General features: G+C 47.6%; 1 protein-coding gene across 2 annotated transcripts in view; it reads left to right on the plus strand.

Moving 5' to 3' along the window:
• The first annotated feature begins 12,612 nt into the window (after positions 1-12,612).
• Positions 12,613-19,616, plus strand: part of Lamb3 (laminin subunit beta 3) — a 41,568-nt gene continuing 34,564 nt past the window's right edge. The window contains exons 1-3 of one of the 2 annotated variants that reach the window (XM_008769856.4): positions 12,613-12,688; positions 14,336-14,395; positions 15,272-15,426. In XM_008769856.4, the coding sequence (XP_008768078.1) occupies positions 14,365-14,395; positions 15,272-15,426 (186 nt within the window). In that variant the 5' untranslated portion in view covers positions 12,613-12,688; positions 14,336-14,364. Of the gene's footprint in view, positions 12,800-14,335; positions 14,396-15,271; positions 15,427-19,616 lie in introns of both variants that reach the window. The other variant, NM_001100841.1, reaches the window with a different exon arrangement.

Genomic DNA, 19,616 nt, shown 5'->3' on the forward strand with positions numbered 1-19,616 from the left:
AGGTCTGCTTACCACAGTCTGTCAATATTATCCCCAATACATGAATACAAGTGCATGCCTCCTGAGAACCTATGGCCATTGGTCATTGTACCTGCCTCCCTTGGCAGACCCACCTGTGCCCTCCTCCCCTGCAGACCCACATCTTTCCTCACTGCCAAGGTCCTAAATGCTGGTCTTCAGAGACTCAACCCCTAGATGCCCATCCTGGCCCCTAAAATATTTCAGCTACTCATGTGACAGTAGCATCACTCTGGGTCCAGGTCTTCCCTTTCCTGTGCCCTAGTGATGTCAGCTAGACTAGGAAGTTGACATTTGACTCAAGGTTGCAAGGCCCAGAAGAACTCCACTGATGAAGGTTCAGCCCATCCGGAACTTTCTTAGATTCCAATTCTTTATTTAAAATATACATTTAAAATTTTGAGATTATAATATATTATACCATTTCTACCTTCCCATCACAAACCATCCCATGCACCCTCTCTGCTCTCTCCCAAATTCACAACCTCTCTTTCTTTAATATATATGTATACACATGCATGTAACTAGGTTGTATTTATATTTAGTAACACACCCATATAGGTATAGACATATATAAGACATATATACATAATGTTACTTGTATGTTTTGAGGCTGTGTTGGGTAACAATTGGTGTGCTCTTCCCTGGAGAGGACTATTTTTTTTTTCTTCAGCTTTCCTGAGCTGCCTGTGGTTTTCTGTCTAGGGCTGAGGCCTCATGACTTTTCTCCTGTCCACATTTGCAGGTTTGTTTGTGTTATCCTCATTCAGGTCATAGCTAGGCAGCCATGTTGGTGAGACTTCACGGGTGAACCTTTTGACATTTCTAGGAGACACACTCTTAAGGCAAATCCTGACTCCTGTGACACCTGCCATCTTTCTGCCCCTCTTCCACAATGATCCCTGAGCCTTAGGCTGAGAGAAGTTTTTTTTCCTCTTTAACAGGAGCAAGAGCTCTGAGTGGGACATAGTGGGGTGTGTAAATTCATGCTGTTATGTTTCCTTCAAGTAGTATTTTATTATTATTTTCATTCTTAAGAATCTGTAGTAGTTTTGTTTGAACACCTGCTAATAGAAACATTAAGCGGACACATTGGGGACACACTGGCCTTGAGGGCGTTCCTTTCCCCTTGAGGCCTAATTATACAAATTAAATGGTGAGTGCTGGTGAATATATGAATTTGAGATGTTTACAGAAGGACTTACAGAACAGAATTGGCTTCTGACTGGGCTGTACAGGAAACGCTGCTGCCTGCAATGAGAAGAATTGACAGAAGTGATCAGAAGAGCCACCACAGATACAGAAATCAGAGCTGATCCTGGATTAGGATTTTGTCGAGCTCACAGGAGGGAGATACGACTGTGTAGGCAGGTAGAGCAGGATGAATCCAGTCTAAATGTGGTAACAGATAGCAGAATCAGAGGGTGAAGGGGACAGTGTGATTTAGGCACTGAAAGGTGACTTTCAGGTGGACTCAGAACCTGGCTGGGGACTTTGTGGACTTGAGCCTGGGGATGATGGAGTATGTTCAGGACAAAGTCTACACCAAATCCAACTCACTAATGGGGCACCAGCCAAAACCAACAACATGCAACAGGGAAGAGGCAAAGGTCTGTGTCTGTGTGCGGATCATCTGTAGTCACATGTTTTAAGAACAGTGCCTATTCAAGATGGCACTACCCACCTTGCTGGCATTTGACTTGAGATAGGCATAGTTGTCAATGTGCCTGCAGGTATATGATTGGTGCTGTAATTCCAGTGGGAAAACCCTCCTGTAACTGACTGAAACCCTTAGGGATTGGGTGAAAGGGGGTCTAAAGGACAAGGCCAGGTTAACATACTCTCTTCTCTTACCAATCCATAAGAGGGACTGCATCACTCAGCAAGCCACCCTTTGTCCAGGAGCCCACCTGAGTCCCTTCCTACAGGGAAGTTTTATTCTGTAGGTGATTTGTGGACTATTAGTTTGTTCTCTCTCTCTCTCTCTCTCTCTCTCTCTCTCTCTCTCTTTCTCTCTCTCTCCTTTCTTTTCTTTTATTCTTTCTTTTTTTATATTTGACATGGTCTTACTCTATAACTCATTAGCCTCAAAATCACTCTGTAGCCCAGACTGGCCTCAAACTCATTGCCACCCACCTGTTCAGCCTCCCAAATGCTGTAGTTACAGACATGAGAAACTCACCTACTTCTCACGGGCTGTTTCCATCTAGGCTGTTCTTAGACTCAGGCTTGGCTTCTCCCTGTAGCAGTGCATATCTCCATGGAGAGTTTACTGAAGCAACCATCTAAGGTGAAAGCTCTCTGAGGAGAGAAGTTTGATATATAATGGAGTCAACGGCTGCTCCCAAACTGGGGTGTTTCCTGGGATATGGAGCATTCAAGAGTGGCAAGATCTCATGGGTGGTTCACTCCGGCTGGAATTTGTTGGGGGCGGGTGTCATTGTCTATGTTGCTAGGGCTTCCTAACTGACAAATGTGAACCGGGTCCAGCATATTGAGCCCTCATCCCATAGCCACTTCTCTATGCAGTTTCTCTGAGACATTAAGATCTACAGATTATCCTTTGTGACATTTTCTTTCAGGTGGTGCCATCTCGGGGCATATGGTCCTGGGTTGTATATGAAAGCCAGCTGAGCAAGCCATGAGGAGCAAGCCAGTCAGAAGCACCCTCTTCTCCTCCTAGACCTCTGCCTCTTCAATTCTTGCCTCCAGATTCCTCCCTAGAACTCCTATCCTGACATCCCTTCCAAGATGGACTGTACCCTGAAAGTGGAAGATGAACCGCCTCTCCCTCCTCCCACCCCCGTCGCTTTCAGTTATGGTGTTTATCACAGTAACAGATGTAGAAAGGTTTTAATCTTAACCCAGGGTCTCTACCCTGACTTTGACCACTTAGTTTCTGCATAAAAGATACACATGACCTTTATATTTATAAATAAGCCTTTATCAGCACTAATGCTAGGCAGATATCTACCCTCTATGCTATTAAAATCTATTTCCTATCAATAACCCTGATTTGTTACTTAATATGTTTCATCTGGGCTTCTCTTAACTCCAATTGGCCAGCCCTCAGGGCCACACTTTCTTGATTCCTAACCCATGGCATCTTTCTCCTTTCTCTACCTTCTTCTCCCCTCCCTCATGGCCTCCTCTGACCTCCAGGCCAAGAACACCAAGGCCTATCTCAATTCTGGCCAGCTATAGGCTGTAAGCATCTTTATTCACCAATCAAAACTAACCTGGGGGCCAGGTCGCATAGCTTAACTAGGGTCTATATATAAACTTTCCCGCCTCTGGGGTGACTTGGTCTGGTGGGCCAGTACTTAGCATTACAATACATAACAACAGACCAAACCTCAACACGCAGAAACCATATTAGAACATCACTTGTCCTGGATGGAGCAGCTCCAAGATGGTAAAAGTCTCCTGGTGACTGTATGAAGCAAAGGGTCCCCTCCCTTTACTGTTTTGCCTGTTAACTTTGTGTGAAATAAAAACAAAAAATTAAGATGTTGAGATCCTATGTAACTAACTGACTTAGCATGTTAGTCTAGCTCCTCGACTTTGGGCAGTCTGTAGGAGGATAACAGTGCCTTCCTCAGGATCCAGCCTAGAGGAATGTGGCAATGACCTCGGGAGGCACTGGGCCTACAACAGCCTGATACTCAGCTTGAACCCAGGACCTTCATTACCAAGGAGTTAAATCTTCAGCCCTGTTCTCTTCTATTATCTCAGGGGACTATAGCTATTTCTTCCTGAAGTCCTTAAATGGAGGAATAGGTTGAATTTATAATGCCAGGAAGCATACGTATACATGTCCAGAAGGGACAAGCTTCCCTCTACTGCTGGCTCAGCTCTTGGCCTTGCACCTAGTATGGCCCATGATAGAAGGGCCCCGCCCAGAGGATGCCACCATGATGTTGAGGCATTGGGCCCTCCAGCATGTCTAAGCATCCTACTTTAGCAGGATATATTCTACGAGAAGGTGACCAGGTCAGGAACAACCTGGAAGTTGGAACTGGGTGAAGATCCCCAGCACATGTGAGGTTGAAGGGTTCTGCAAAATAAAAAGGCAGGAAGCTCATTACGATTAGAATTTCTGAGAAGCAGCAAACACTCTACTATAGATGTATCACATGTGGTGTTTTGGGCTTATGTCTATGGCCAGCACATTCCTTACCTAAGCCAAGCATCTGGGTTGCCCGTGTTTGCTGGTAATATGAGTTACAGAGGATCTGTGGTCTCTCAGTGGAGATGTCACCCATGAAAAGACAGATGTGACAGCGAAGTCTTGAACATAAACACACACAGACAACTGAACAACACCAGCTGATGGGGATGTGATTTTCTCAGCAAATGACAGGAAGTCAGAATCAGGTGGAAGAGTTGCAGTGGAGATACAGCTCTGGACGAAGGCAGTCATGATAATTCCCTGAGTCTAGCTGCAGAAGGGCTGGCTCCCTTTTGGTCTCCACACAGCAGTAGGTTCTTAGGAGTCTTGCTTCCGGTGTCCCACCTTCCCTGTGTCTTTTCTGTACACTCTCATTGGTTCCCATGTTTACCCAGGAAATGCGTCAAGGGCTCTGCAGACATAATGAGTCTCTCTCAGCCCTGAAACAAAACTTAAGAGGGAAAGCCCAGATCTTACAAAATTCATACCCTCCTGGAAAACCCTCAGCACTAACCGTGAGCCTGGGGGATAAGTGAAGTAGCAAGTGGGGAGGGGCTCAGCAGAGATAACTTGTGACTCTTCTGTCCAGATCTGTTGTCTGCGGCAGTTATGTGAGAGCACGTAGAGTCATACAAATGGAAGTCTTAACATTGATGTCTCTTTTTCTGAGTACATCCACTTTTGCCTGAGTTGAGTTGGTTTTGTGTACATTTGTCCTTGCCTCAGCACTTAACAGGAGCTCACAAGAAATCCCTAAAGTTATTCAAACAAGCAAACAAACAAACAAACCTAGAGGATGAAACCAGGTAGAGCCTCAACAGCCCTGGGAATATGGAGGCCCCAGGAAAAAAAGAGGTGTCCTCCGCTGCCTCAGACATGCTGGGTGGAAGGGAGTTCACCCTCAGACCTTACCACACCAACTTTGATTCGGTCTTCCTCTTTTGATTCTGTCTGTAAGATCTCTTGCAAAGTATAAAACCTAAACAAACATTGTCACGTTCACACTTGTTCCTCTGCCTTCTGTTTGTAAACATTCCCACTCCTGCCTCTACCCTTTGCCTAGTCCTGTCCTGGAAGGCTAGAAGCCAAGACCCTCCCCTCAGCTCTATTCCCAGCGAGCCCTTCCCAGTGGCCTTTCTGCCCTCTGGTTCAGTCCAGTCTGGAATGAATGTTGTAGCACATAGGTAACAGTTTTGGGATGAGGGAGAGCAGCCCCAACCAGGCCCTGTTGGCACGTGACTCACACAGAAATGTTTGTTTGGCTACCTTTGATGACTGCAGGTTGGAGACAGCATCTGAAGGGCATAGACCTGGGCTGCTTCTCTTTATTTCACAGGCTCTGTGGGTTGGACTCCTCATGGTTGCTACCACCAAAGAGGGCTTCTTGGTGTACCCCAAGGTGTCTGATATCACCCACCTGGTGAGCGCCAACCCCCCCATAGGACATGAACCCTACCTTCTTATCTCTTCCCCTCTCTTTTCTCCTCTCCCTCTACCCTCAGGTTTTAAGCTATTGTCCTGAGTTGCCATTCCCGAGAGCAGGGCTTCCTAGAATTGAGGAGGGGCTTCAATGTTCCCATGTTAGGCTGTACCTCACAGTGCTCTGGGGAGCTGTTAAAACTGAGAGTTTCCAGCGCAGGATGGGTCAGTGGTTAGGTGCACATGCTGCTCTTGCAGAGCACTCAGTTCTGTTCCCAGCACCCACGTTGGGCAGCTCATAACTACCTGTAACTCTATCTCCGGGGGAGCTTGAAGCCATCTTTTGGACCCCCTCAGATACCTGCGCTCATACGCGCACGCGAACACAAAATCAAAAACAAAAATAAATCTAAAGAAGCTAAACAACAACAACAGCAGCAGCAGCAACTGCCCACCTTTGGACTGTTGAGTCACGGAGCAAGGCCAGGGTTGGCCCTTGTGTGATATTTTCAGTTCTTCAAGTAACTCCAGGTGGGTAGCCTCAGTGAGAACCAACTCCTTTAGTCACATGTGATTAAAATAGCCCTCTAAGGGTCTTGGCCAAGGCCTCTCTCTGTGTGCTGGTGACTGAACCCCCGGCTTTGTGCATGCTCAGTACATGCCGCTCTATGCTCTAGCTCTGAGCTTTCTCCTGCTTGAGTAGCAGGGTGGAACTGGTCAAGTCTGCACATAAACCCATGTGCAGCCATAGGCACTGCAGGAGATGCTGATTAGGGGCTACATGGTGTTGCTTCTGGACAGGCCGGGCGTACCCTGCTCGTTCCTCCTCAGACACAGGTTACTTACTGCCCCATACTCAGCCTTCAATGCTAGATTAAACACTCGACGCTTAAGCTTGTCTCTTGTGTGCCTTCACAGATCATATTAAGGCTTACAATCCTGTGGGCAGTCTTCTGTAGTGCGGGGAGCAGATCTCCAGATGCTAGTGTTCTATTCATGCAGTACCATGCTGTCCCTTCCCCAGCTACGAAGAGCTGCCAACGTGGCTGCCTGCTGTTCTTTCAGAAGAGAGTCAAGTTCTCACCTTGATGGGCCTGGGCCATGGCCAGACACAGCTAGGTCTGTGCAGCTATAGTTCACAGGAAACTTAATTCCCAGAGGTCAGCAGCTGATTGGATTGTAGGATGAAGCAGGGACGTGGTGATGGGCCAGCTATCAGCTGAGGACATTGGGGATATTGAGGAAGATGGACAAGGCAGGAGGAAACCATCTATCTATTCTAGTTCCTCTGGAAGCCAGATAGCTAGGGGCCAGCATGTGTCAGCTCATGGCCCTAACATCCAGCCCAGGCTTCAGGTTTCCTTGGAGTGAACCTTTTTTTTTCCACATGGAGAGGTTTAATGAGAGAAGAGTAGAAAAGGGGAGAAACAAAGGAGGCCAGCCATGAACATATGGAGGCACGGGGGGTGGGGTGGGGTGAGAAGGGGCAGGGACAGAGGGGAAAAGAGCAGAGAAGAGAAGAACAAAGAGCTGGAGTGAACCTTTTACATTGGTGAGTCATTTGGGGAATGCACGTGCATGTATACACACACACACACACACACACACACACACACACACACACCCCAGAGAGAGAGAGAGACAGAGACAAAGACAGAAACAGACAGATACCCAGGAGCCTAACATCAAAGTGGCCATCCTCCTTCCCTGCTCTTTGTGGTGGGTGTGGGTGTCCCTTTCTCATACTCGGATGGGTCTTGTCAGCTTGATGCCTACCTAGTCATCTGCTCTGTCTTCCCTTTTTCCCTTACATGCTCTGACCTCATGAGCTCCCAGGTGGTGCAGGGGACCACAAGGCAGGTGTGTGCTGGACCTCTTGGACTCTTCCTAGGCAGCCTCTTGGTACTTGTGTGAGGAGCTGACAGTTGGGAAACCTGCCAGTGTCTATTTGTGATGTGTCCACAGCCAGGACCCAACATGCCTGCTCCAAGGTTGGAACAAAGAAGAGGGGTGTGTGTGTGTGTGTGTGTGTGTGTGTGTGTGTGTGTGTATCTGTGTGTACACATGCATGCATGCATGTGTGAGTGTGCATGTTCGTGTGTGTACATGTGTGTGCACATGTGTACATGTGTGTGTTTGCATGAGTGTGCATACGTGTATGTGTGTGTGACTATGCATGTTTGTGTATGTTCATGTGTGTATGTATGTGTGTTCATGTGTACCTGTGCATGTTCATATTCACGTGTCTGTATGAGCGTGCATGCATGCATTTGAGTGTTGGTGTATGTGTGCATCCATGTGTATGAGTGTGCATGTTTGTGTGTATGCGTTTGTGTGTGTGCCTGTGTGTATGTGTGTGCATGTGTGCGTGTTTTACAGAGGACAACCTTGGAAGCTGTTTTTTAGGTACCATTTACTCGTTCTTTTGAGATGGGGGGTCTTTCACTGAACCTGGAACTCTCTGACCCAGCTGGGTTGGCCAGCAAGCCACAAGGTTTCAATTCTTTCTGTCTTTTCAGTGCTGGAATGACCCGTGTGTCCTATCCTGCCTGACTTTCTTTTTAAAGTGTGGGTTCTTGGGATCTAACACAGGCCCTCATGTTTGTACGGCAAACACTTTCTGACTGACCCATCTTTCCAACTCCTAAAGACAATTTTTTAACTACTGAATCTTCACCAGGTCTACTGAAGACCAGAGGATCAGTGAGAACAGAGGGAGAGTTCTCCAGGCCATGTGGCACGTCTGTGACCCTTGGTAGTGGTTAAGAATGTGAGTGCCTAAACAAACAGTAAAGGCTCCAACCCCTGCCCACCAGCTGGGACCAAATTATTACAAATAGACCTTGTTTACTTTATCTGAGCCAGCCAAGTATCTGTGCTGTGATCAGTATTGAATGGGTTAATGCATGGCAAGGGCTTACCACAGAGCTCCAGGCTCTCTGACAGCCTGCAGGAAGTATTAACTGGTTATTTTAGACTGACCTCCTGACTTCTCTAGTACCTCAGAACCTAGCTAATATGTGGGGCTGTCCTCCAACAGTTTGGGTAAATGAGGGTGCAGGAGAAAGATGGCCTCAAAGTCTTGCACTGTGACTGTTGGCCCTTAGCAGAGACTGCCTCTCATTTGTGCTAAACAATTTACCAGGACCCCCCTCCCCATCCCCTCTGTGTCCTGACCACTGTCTGAATAACATGCGCAGGGCCACACTGGGGTTTGTCACAGGGTAAACTCTCAGAGCCATTGCTGGAGCCCATCCTGCCTGGTAGACAAGGATTCAGCCATGACTCACTGTACTTCAGTGATGCCATGCTTAGTCATCAGGTGCCCTGTGCTCTGACAGCCGAGGGTCAGAGCCAGACTCATACTCTTGTTCTCTTCTAATCTTTCCCTCCCTTTCTCCCTTCTTCCTTCACTCTCTTGTGATTGCTCATGGATCAGATCCTAGCTGGTCTCCCTGGCAACCTACGTGGTTTGAGCCCAACAGATGGATAATGGGGACATCGACTTCCAGTGTCACTCATCAGAGTCATTGCCAAGGAGGTCTGATGAGCAGGCAACTGAGATGACGCCCTTATCGATATAGCTTCATTTTGCCAATCTGGAGTAGGTGTTTCAAAAAGAGAGCCCCCACCGCTACCTGCAATACGGAGCGTTCATGGGGAAGAACCCATTCTGCAGACCACAAGCCCAGGCACCACGGCCTTTGAGGATGCAGTGATGTGAAACAGGCCTGGGAGATTCAGAAAACTGGGCCAGTATCACGTCAGCTTGAATCTATTCTACCAACATCAGGCTCCTTCCTACGAGGTCCCAGGGGCTTGGAGAAAAATAATGAACGGAGGAGACAGGAACCCGTGTCTCTTCCAATACAATGCCCTCATGGTGGGTGCAGCATGAGTATCACCAATAAGGAAGTCTTGGGGGCTGAGGCTACAGCTCAGAGTGCTTGCCTACCTAGCATTTGTGAAAACCTGAACTTGACCCCAGCACTATATAAACCAGGAATGGTTGTGCCTGCCTGTCATCCCAGCACACGGGAAGAGCAGATATTCAAGGTCATCCTCAGGTCCAAAGGCCGTCTTAGGCTACAGGAGACCTTGAGTAAATTAGGTAGTTGGTCAGAAGGTGGTGCTGACACACACACACACACACACACACACACACACACACACACACCACAGCATTGGGCAGGTGAGAGCAGACAGCAGACAGGGAAGATGGTTGTAATTTGAAGTGTGGTGGTCAGAGTAAGCCTTGTTCAGGACTCAGGATTGGAAGAAAGGCTTGAAGATGAGAGACAGTTTACAGGTGTCCAAGGGATGAGCCTCCTAGGCAGCTGGGACCAAGGTTACCTGTCAGAAGCAGACCTGGCAGTTTGGAGGCCTAGCAAGGAGGCTGTACGGGAGGAATAGGAATGGAGAGGCAGTTTGGGGGAGTTCTGACCACAGAGGACCTCGCAGACTGCCTGAGCTGTGGCTTTGGCTTTGAGAGGTAGGGAGCGGGGCAGTAGTCAGCACAGATCTCGGAGACCTCCTGCGTTTGGCTCTGACTGTGGATCAAGCTGGAGAACAGTGTTGGGCAGAGTGGCTCAGCCAGGAGGGTAGCTGGGGGTGAGGGTGGAGGTCTGGTTACTTTTGGACACAGAACCAGCAGAATTTCTCGATATGTAGTTGTTGGTATGGAAACAAAAAACAAAACAAAACAAAACAAAACAAGCAAATCAGTCAGTCCAGGATAACTTCACTTTCCTGAGCAAAAGTTCCAACAGCCTTGTAGTCCAAGGGAGACAACTGTTTTGAACCAGGACTTCACCGGCAGGGTCAGAGCAAGGCAGGCACACAGCAGACAGAGCTGAGGTGTTCAGGCCATGCCCCAGCTGTCCCATAGCCCTAGCCAGATCTTCATGGAGCTGTGGGCTCTGCTTTACACTATTAATCTTTGGACACATTGGGCTCTGACGTTTGAAAGCCTGAGGCAGGTGACCTGAATTCTGGGGGCACTTTGGAATGGTTGGTGCCCCTGAAGAATGGGCTATACTTAGAGAGCGGCAGAAACAGCTTCTAGAACATTTCTGTGTGGGAGGCCTTTGCTGAGCAGCTGAGGTTTGCCTCCTATGAAGCCAAACCTGGGACCTGCCCCAGCTTGCAAAGGCTGAGACTCCAAATGCTTATTTACCTGGGCTTCTAGGCTCAGAAAGGTGTGTGGAAGGAAGAAGAGAGGGAGGGGAGTTTATAAGGCCCAGCCACTCACAGTGAGGTGCCTCCCTCTTCCCTTCCCTTCCTCTGGGATTGGGGCTTCCACACCTAAGCTTTTCTGCAGACCGAGCTAATTATTATTGAGCTCTTTGTCATATCCTCTGGTTAAGGGGGAATTTCCTGGAGTCTAGACTTGGGGAGTGGAAGAAGACCAAGTGGTGGAGGTGGGTTCTCAAAACCCAAGTTATCAAAGGTGACCCTTCCTTGCCAGAACTGATGGGGGCCTCTCTGTGCCCCTCAAGGACTGATGATGAAAGCTGTGTGTACTCACCTTGCAGAATTAAATCAGACTCCATCAGAAGGCTGCCCCACCCCCTTGCTGGAACATTGGCTATGCCTCAAAACAGCCCCTTGCCCATTTGCTAAAGAAGGATTCCTCCGTTTGAACTTCAGCTATGTTTGAAGCTCTGGGCAAGACATATCCAGTTCAGTCCACAGAACTGTCTACTTTTCCCTTAAGGCATCTCGGGCACATCCCTCTATTTAGAGGAAACCTTGGCAAACTGGAATAGGGACGTTGCAGAGTCCTGCTGATGGCTGGGGATGTATCTCAGTGGTAGAGAGCTGGTCCAACATGAAGGCCTGGGTTCCATGCCTGGCATAATATAAACTGTGTGCATACCTGCCATCCTTACACTTGGGAGGTGGAGGCAGGAGAATCAGAAAATCAAGGTCATCATTGACTTTTTAGCAGCTGTGAGGCCCTGTCTTAGAAAAAGAGTCTCCTTCCGGACTGAAGAGATAGATGGCTCAGTGGTTGAGAGCACTGACTGCTCTTCCAGAGGTCCTGAGTTCAAAACCCAGCAACAACATGGGGGTTCACAGCCATCTGTTAGGGGATCTGATGCCCTCTTCTGGTGTGTCTGAAAACAGCTACAGTGTACTCATATAAATAAAATAAACCTTTAAAAAAAAGTCTCCTTCCAATTGTGACTTTGAGGCAATTCTGGGTCTGCTGAGATACCCTCTGACCCAACCTGGAAGGGGATGTATCCTTGACCAGCTTTTCCTCCTGGTCCTGTTTCTGCACTTAGTGGCTGAGCCCATGAGACCCCACAGAGGGACTGTGTTCCCAGGCCTGGCTGTTGCCAGGGGAAGTCTGCCTTGGCTTTAGGATCCCAACTGTGCCTCAGCCTTCTCACACCCCTGGTCAGGTCTATTTCCTGGCCCTGCAGGCTGGCATTCCTACCCAGGAGGGTGGGGCTCAGGAGCAGCTGGGACAGTGACTCACAGGCAGTTACCTGTCCTGGGGCTCCTTGCCAGCAGTGCCAAAGGAGCTTGAGGCTCAGGATGCAGGCTGCTGTGTTCAACTTCCTCGGGAGAAGTGAGCTTTGTCTACTTCCTAAGCTTTTTAGGACCCCTAAGGACCCCTAGGAATTTGGGATTTTTCTCAATTTTCCTCTGGGTTAAGCCTGGTGCTTTCCAGGGTTCTGAATGTTTGAGTCTTAAACTGTCCAGCCTGGTGACAAGCCCAAACCCTAACATAATCCACTGTATGCTGTGTGTCTCCTGCCTGGTTGGTCTTCTGTCCAAGGGTAGTCTGAGACTTAAGAGGAAGCTGATACCTACTAGACTTGGGAAGGTGCCAAATCCAATGCCCGGGCTCTTCCCTGTCCCAGGGACATCCCCCTCCCCATATCTCTAAACACCCCGCTGCACCTTTCAGCCCTCCAGACACCTAAGGGCAGGCAGCCTCCAAGACCAACCCACTTGCCTAGTCCTGTCCTGAGGGTGGGGGTGCAGTGACGTCAGATGGGCGTGTCGACTGCCAGATTCCTGAGGCTGCCAGCGGTGGGGCTACACCCAGCCAGGGAGTCTCCAGAGGTGAGGCTGTTGTTTAAAACTGTGGAGCCAAGAGAGGAGACCCCCACATTCCCAGGGAGCTCTCCGAGAGGGATCTGGAGAAAGGCAGGGGAGCATAGGAGCTGGGGTGAGGTAGGTTATCTGCCTTACCTGTCCTGTCGGGGAGGATGGAGCAGGTCTGGGTCTCTGGGGACCAAGGCTGGTTACAGGGCCCATGCAGCTCTCCTCCGGGAACTCTCACCTGAGCTCACTTGGGTAAACAGCTGGCTGTGACTGTTTGAATTGCTTTTCATGGCTGATAAGCTCCCGGCAACTTAGAAGAAAGCAGCTAAAATCTGGGCTTAGTACAAAGGCAAGGTGGGAGGAATGGTGGGGTTCTGCTCAGCCTCATTCTCGGTGGGTTTTCAGCTGGGGTAGGACGTGCAGAGAGTGCTGGGAAAAGTCAGAGATGCTTCCTGTCTTTGGCCCTCAGTGGCCCTGAGACCTAAGGCCACACTCCCAGCTTGGGCTCCCAACTGCTCTGTAGGAAGACTTGGAAGCATTAGAATGTGATGGCAGAAAGGCTGCTGGCTCCCCTCTGCCTGACCACCACCCATCTTTCCTCTTCAGCTGCCTTGGGGGTCACTGGGTAGACCAGTGTCCGATCCCAGGTGGAGGAAGGGTGGTGCATGCCTCTGAGGTAGGGCCTGCTTCCTGCACTGTTTCCACTTGCCTTCTGTGCCCTTGTTCAGAACTGGAGACGTTTTGAGCTGCTTTTGGTGCAGATGAAGTCATCTCTTACTTTTCTTTTTTCTTTTCTTTTCTTTTTTAAAAAAAAGATTTTATTTTATATATGAGTCTACTGTTGCTGTCCCTCTCTTCAGACACACCAGAAGAGGGCATCGGATCCCATTACAGATGGTTGGGAGCCACCATGTGGTTGCTGAGAATTGAACTCAGGACCTCTGGAAGAGCAGTCAGTGATCTTAACCGCTGAGCCACCATGTCTCCAGCCCTCTCTTACTTTTCTTAAAACTGTCAGGCCCACCTTTCCCCAGAGCACCCTGCCTCTCCCCAGAACACCTAACCTCTCCCCACACTACCCCATGCTTTTCCACAGCACCACCTCACCTCTTCCCAAGACACCACTCTTCTTATCATAGCAATCCTGCAGTCCAGTTTTCCTAGTATGGTGACACCACAGCTTCACCCCACTGTGGCCCTGTCATACTGGAGACCCTGTCAATTCAGGAAAAGACCTGCCTGTAGACTTTGGCCTGGGTGCCTTTGGCTTGTAGTTAAGCCTGAGTTGAAGCCCTGAGAAGCCTGAGTTAGTCTGCCTGCCTGCCTGCCTGCCTGCCTGTCTCTCAAGGCAGAAACAAAGCTTTGGATCTCCCTTTAGCTATCTGTTGCAGTGGGACGTCCTCCTCCCTCCTCCTGCACAGTCCCCATGTTCCCACTCACTTCAGAAGAGGAAGCTGATCCTGGGGTTTCCCCAGGGTTCCCTCTAGGTCTCCACTACCTGGGATAAATGTCCCAGATACTTGCTATTGCCTACAAATGTGACCATTTCTCAGAAGTGTCTTTGCGAAGATCCAGGTTAAGGACTTGATGAGGCCAGTGGTCTAGCACAATGAAGAAAGGGTGGGGAGGGAGGTTGACCACCTAGGATGCTTTGTTTCATTCTAGGTGACCTCTCTGGGGACCTGCACTGGCCCATGATGACGGCACTTTTCCTCTTGTGGCTTGGTAAGCATCCTTCCCTCCTCCCATCTCTCTGTGGTTCAGGGGGAAGAGGCTTCATTGCCTCGCTCAGAAGGCTCCCTGGGTCTTGTCCTCACCCAAGGGTGATGTGTGATAGTTTCCTGAGTCCTCATCTTTCACTCTCAAACTTGCCCCAGAGCCTCCGTTCCCCTGGAATTCATGGCTGCTTGCTTTCAGGCAATGGCTTAGTTGTTTAGCTGTGCAGACAAAGTAGAAATAACGTGTACTTTCTTAAAGTTCCACCAATGTCTCAGTCATCAGCCTCATCTGACCTGTGGCCTGGGGGATTACACAGGTACCAACAGTGGACACAGAGTTTACATGACCCAGCGTGCATCTCTAGAATGAGTCTGAAACCACATGTAGATGGCACTGGTCATGTGTTAGGATAGCTGCTGGTTACTGTTACTGAAATTTCTCTCCCATTTCCTTTTACTGACAATGTAGTTTGAACATTTCATACTTGTATATGGTCTCACATAACCCAGGCTGTCTGGATTTGCATTCCTTATGTAGCTGAGGATAACCTTGAACTCCTGATCCTACTGCCTCTGGCTCCTGAATTCTGGTATTATAGGTGCACATCACCATACTTGGTTCCGCATTATTGAGGACTGAACCTAGGACTCCATACACTCTATTAGCCGTATTACAATCCCCAGCTCTCCCCGATCCTTTTAAAGCTTAGGTCACAGGATATGGAACCCTTTACCTCCCTGAGTCAGGACTGTAGTCATCACATTGACACCAGTGAAGAGAGGACCCAGTCTTGCTGGTGTCATCTCCCAAGGAGAGAACATTGGAGTGACCAGCTGGGATTTCATCTTCTGGGGATGCTCCAACATTCCCCTGTAATTGCAGCCTTGCCTGGCCTCCTGTGTGCCCAGCAACCCTGCTCCCGAGGGGCCTGTTATCCACCTGTTGGGGACTTGCTCATTGGAAGGACTCAGCTTCTTCGAGCCTCGTCTACCTGTGGATTGACCAAGCCTGAGACCTATTGCACCCAATATGGACAGGTAGGTCCTCCTTCCAAGACCTCCAGAATTAACAGGACCTCTTAGCTCTGAGGGTAAAGTTGGCATCTTTGAAGTCTCTGGGCTTGAGTGAATGCTGGCCTCTCCAGTCTTAGCAATGGGAAATGTATATGTAATGACTTCTTAGCTATGTAGAGTGTAATATAACATCTCTAGTAAAGTAAGGGAGCTGTGAAGAGTGATTCAATCTACGTCACAATCCCCCTGTGGCTCTATCTCTGGGCCATTGTGAGTGGGGTAACAGAAGAATATACAATCACAAGCTAGAGTGGATTTGTGTCCTTCCCTGTGTAAAGGGGTAGTGTATTTGTCAGCCCTGGGGTTCCATATTCACCAGCTTGGCAAATGAAAGCATTATGGATCATTTAATAAATGAAGAAAGGGTATAGACTCAGCTGATGATGGGAAACGATGTTGAGTAAACCCACATCACACTGCTTTGTGTGCCAGATATTGCCACCTGTTGGGTAATCAGCTTCTGCTTTTCTCTCAAGCATCTTCATTTAATAATATACACACTTGTTATTAGATTAATTTTATAAGTCAGGAGGTTCTTTATGACATTCTATACATTCTGTCACGGTTAGTTTCAAAAGTCAACTTGCAACAACTTAGAATCATTGGAGAAAGAGCCTCCATGGAAGAATTAAGTAGATCCCATTGGCCCATGGGCATGTCTATAGGGGACTGTCTCGATTATTAGCTGGTGCAGGAAGACAAATCTCATTGTGGGTGGTGTCATTCATTCCCTGGACAAGGCCCTGAAGTACATACATGAAGCAGAAGAAGCTAGCTGGGTGCTAAGCCAGCCTATAGGCATCATGGGAGCTTTCATTGTTCTCTGCTCTTGACTGTGGGGGTCATGTGATTAGTTGCACGTGTTTCTGCCTTAACTTCCCTGACATAAAGGATGGTAGCCTGCAATTGAAAGCCAAGCCCTTTCCTCTCTTGTGTTGCTGTTTGCTATGCGTTTTATCACAGCAACCCAGATAAAAGAAGAACATAGGGATATATACTATGCTTTATCTCATTCCCTTTCTCTAGCACTCTTTCTTTTGTATTTTATTTTTATTTTTTTAAAGAATTATTTATTTATGTTATGGATATGAGTACACTGTAGCTGTCTTCAGACACAGCAGAAGAGGACATCAGATCTCATTACAGATGGTTGTGAGCCACCATGTAGTTGCTGGGAATTGAACTCAGGACCTTTGGAAGAGCAGTCAGTGCTCTCAAACAGGTATATACTGGATCTCCAGTGTATGTCCTGCTGTTCCTTCCTTCCACAGTCCCTTTTCCTGGACATCCTCCCTCACATTTGTCCCGTTCTCCCCCTGGATATTTTCACTTCTGACTTAATTTCATATATGCACATGTGGTTGTATATAAAATTTAGAAACCACAAACGCAAGAAAACCTCTGATATTGATCTTTTCAAGACTGGCTTAGTTCACTTGATATATCTACAGTTGCATCCAGTTTCCCTCAATGATGTAATTTCATTCCTTTTCATAGCTAAAAAAAGGCCACGTTTTCCTTATACATCCCTCTGTTGCTGGACACCCAGGTTGGCTCCATAACTTAGCTGTAGTGAGCACTGATGGCCAGGTTTACTGCTGTGAACAGACACCATGAACAAGGCAACTTTTATAAGGGTCACATTTAATTGGGACTGGCATACAGGTTCAGAGGGTCAGACCATTATCATCAAGGCAGGAGCACGGCAGCATCCAGGCAGGCATGGTGCAGGAGGAGCCGAGAGTTCTACATCTTCATCTGCAGGCTGCTAGTGGAAGACTGACTTCCAGGTAGCTAGGGTGAGGGTCTTAAGCCCACCCTCACAGTAACACACCTACTCCAACAAGGCTATACCTCCTAATAGTGCCACCCTCTGGGCCAAGCATATTCAAACCATCACACTAGGTGTCTCTGATGGGTTGGTTTAGTGTCCTGTGGGCAAATACCCAGGAGTGATAAGTCTGGGTCATATGGAGGATGTACTGTTAGGTCTTTGAGAAACCTCCATGCTGACTTCTGTAGTGCTGGAGACTAGTTTGCATTCCCACCAGCCCTGTGCTAAAGGGCTCCTTTTTGTCCATAGCTTCACTGCATTTGTTGTTTCAATTCATCTTTCATTTAAAATTCATACAATATATTTTGGTCACATTCTTTCCCCTCCAGATTTCACCTATCTCCTCAGCTTCATAATATTTTTTTTATCTCCTTAGAAAAACCTAAAGCCTAAAACAAACAAAAAGCAAGCAAACAAACAAACTAAAATCACACAAAAACATAAAGTTGGCTTTGGTTGGCCAATTACTTCTCAGCATAAGGTCTGCCCTCAGATTGTTAATAGATCCAATGTCACACTGTTGCTTTTTTTTTCTCTTCCACCATCTATCAATCACAAATAGTTTCTTGGTTAGGGTGTGACTTTGTGTGCTTTTCCCCTCTAGTTTGAACCTGTGCAGCTTGTGTGAATACTGTCACAGTCCCTGTGAGTTCACATGTGCAGCTTGTGTGCATGCTGTCACAGTCCCTGTGAGTTCACGTGTGCAGGTTGTATATGCTGTCACAGTCCCTGTGAGTTCACGTGTGCAGCTTGTATGCATGCTGTCACAGTCCCTGTGAGTTCACGTGTGCACCTTGTGTGCATGCTGTCACAGTCCCTGTGAGTTCACGTGTGCAGCTTGTGTGCATGCTGTCACAGTCCCTGTGAGTTCACATGTGCAGGTTGTATGTATGCTGTCATAGTCCCTGTGAGTTCACATGTGCAGCTGTGTGTATGCTGTCATAGTCCCTGTGGGTTCACGTGTGCAGGCTGTGTGAATGCTGTCACAGTCCCCGTGAGTTCATATGTATCTCAAGCTTGTATCTAGGAAACGCCATCACCTCTCTTACAACTTTTCTGCCTCCTCTTCTGCATAGATTCCTGAGCCTTCAGGAGAGTGGGGAGATAGAGGCATCTCACCAGGCCTAAGCACTTAAAGCCCCTATTCTCTTCCCACTGTCCAGTTGTGGGTCTCTATGCTAGCTGCCATCTACTTCAGGAAGAAGCTTCTCTGGTGAGGGTGGAGCTATGCAATGATCTATATGTCACCAGGAGTCACTTACTGCTTTTCTTTCACAGGATAATAGTTTCCCTCTAAGGTCATGGATATCTAGTCTCAGGCTCTTGGTCACTTTAGTGGTGTCCTATATGGACTCTATCTTATGGGATGGTCCCTAAATCAAATGAAAACTTGGTTACTCTCATTAACAATGTGTTCCTACTGCACAGGAGGGCATGTCTTACAGGCAGGTCGCTATTGTAGCTTGCAAGGCTTGTAGCCAGGTGAGATGATTGCTTTTCCTTTCTGGTAATGTGTATAGTACATCCATAACTGTGAATGTCATTATGCATGGAGCTTCCAGTTGAGCACCAGCTCAATTGCTCTGTTTGATGACATCCATTTGTGGTATCATCAGCAATAGGGTCTTACTGTCAGGTAGAGAAGGGTAATCAATAGCATTAGATTGATTAGTGAGGGGCAGTCTATAGAACTCTTTAAGCCAACAACATAAAAAGATGCAACCCATTGCTGTACTGGGCATTTTATTTGGAAGCATATAATGTTTAGAAAGGACCCTATATCTTATTACAAAGATCCATGTTCATCACTGCTCTAGTCATAAGAGCCTGAATCAGAAACAACTCAGTTACATCAAACAATGAATAGATAATGAAAACGTGATACATTTACACAATGAAATATTATTCATTTGTTAAGAAAAAATGAAATGTGAAGGTAAATGGATAGAACTAAAAACAACTATCTTGAGTGCGGAAACCCAGACCCAGAGAGACAAACATTGCATGTTCTCTTTTACATGTGGATGTTAGCTTTTAAGCCTTAGACATGTGTGTTTCACTTAGAATATCCAGAGGTTAGGGAGGTAGTAAGAGATGAAGGGGGAGGAGAGGATCCTCCTAAGGGAGGGTGAAGAGAATACAGTGTTATGGAGAGATAAAGAAGAAACCAGAATAGGGGGATTAAAGGAGGAAGATGAGGGGGCAGGTAAAGGAGGGAACATGGGGGAGGGACAACTAACTTAAAGGCCTTCTGAAAAAACCACCTGGAAACCCATATATATATATATATATATATATATATATATATATATATATATAT

Source organism: Rattus norvegicus, chromosome 13 (assembly GCF_036323735.1).
Source record: "Rattus norvegicus strain BN/NHsdMcwi chromosome 13, GRCr8, whole genome shotgun sequence".
Taxonomy (NCBI): Eukaryota; Metazoa; Chordata; class Mammalia; order Rodentia; family Muridae; genus Rattus; species Rattus norvegicus.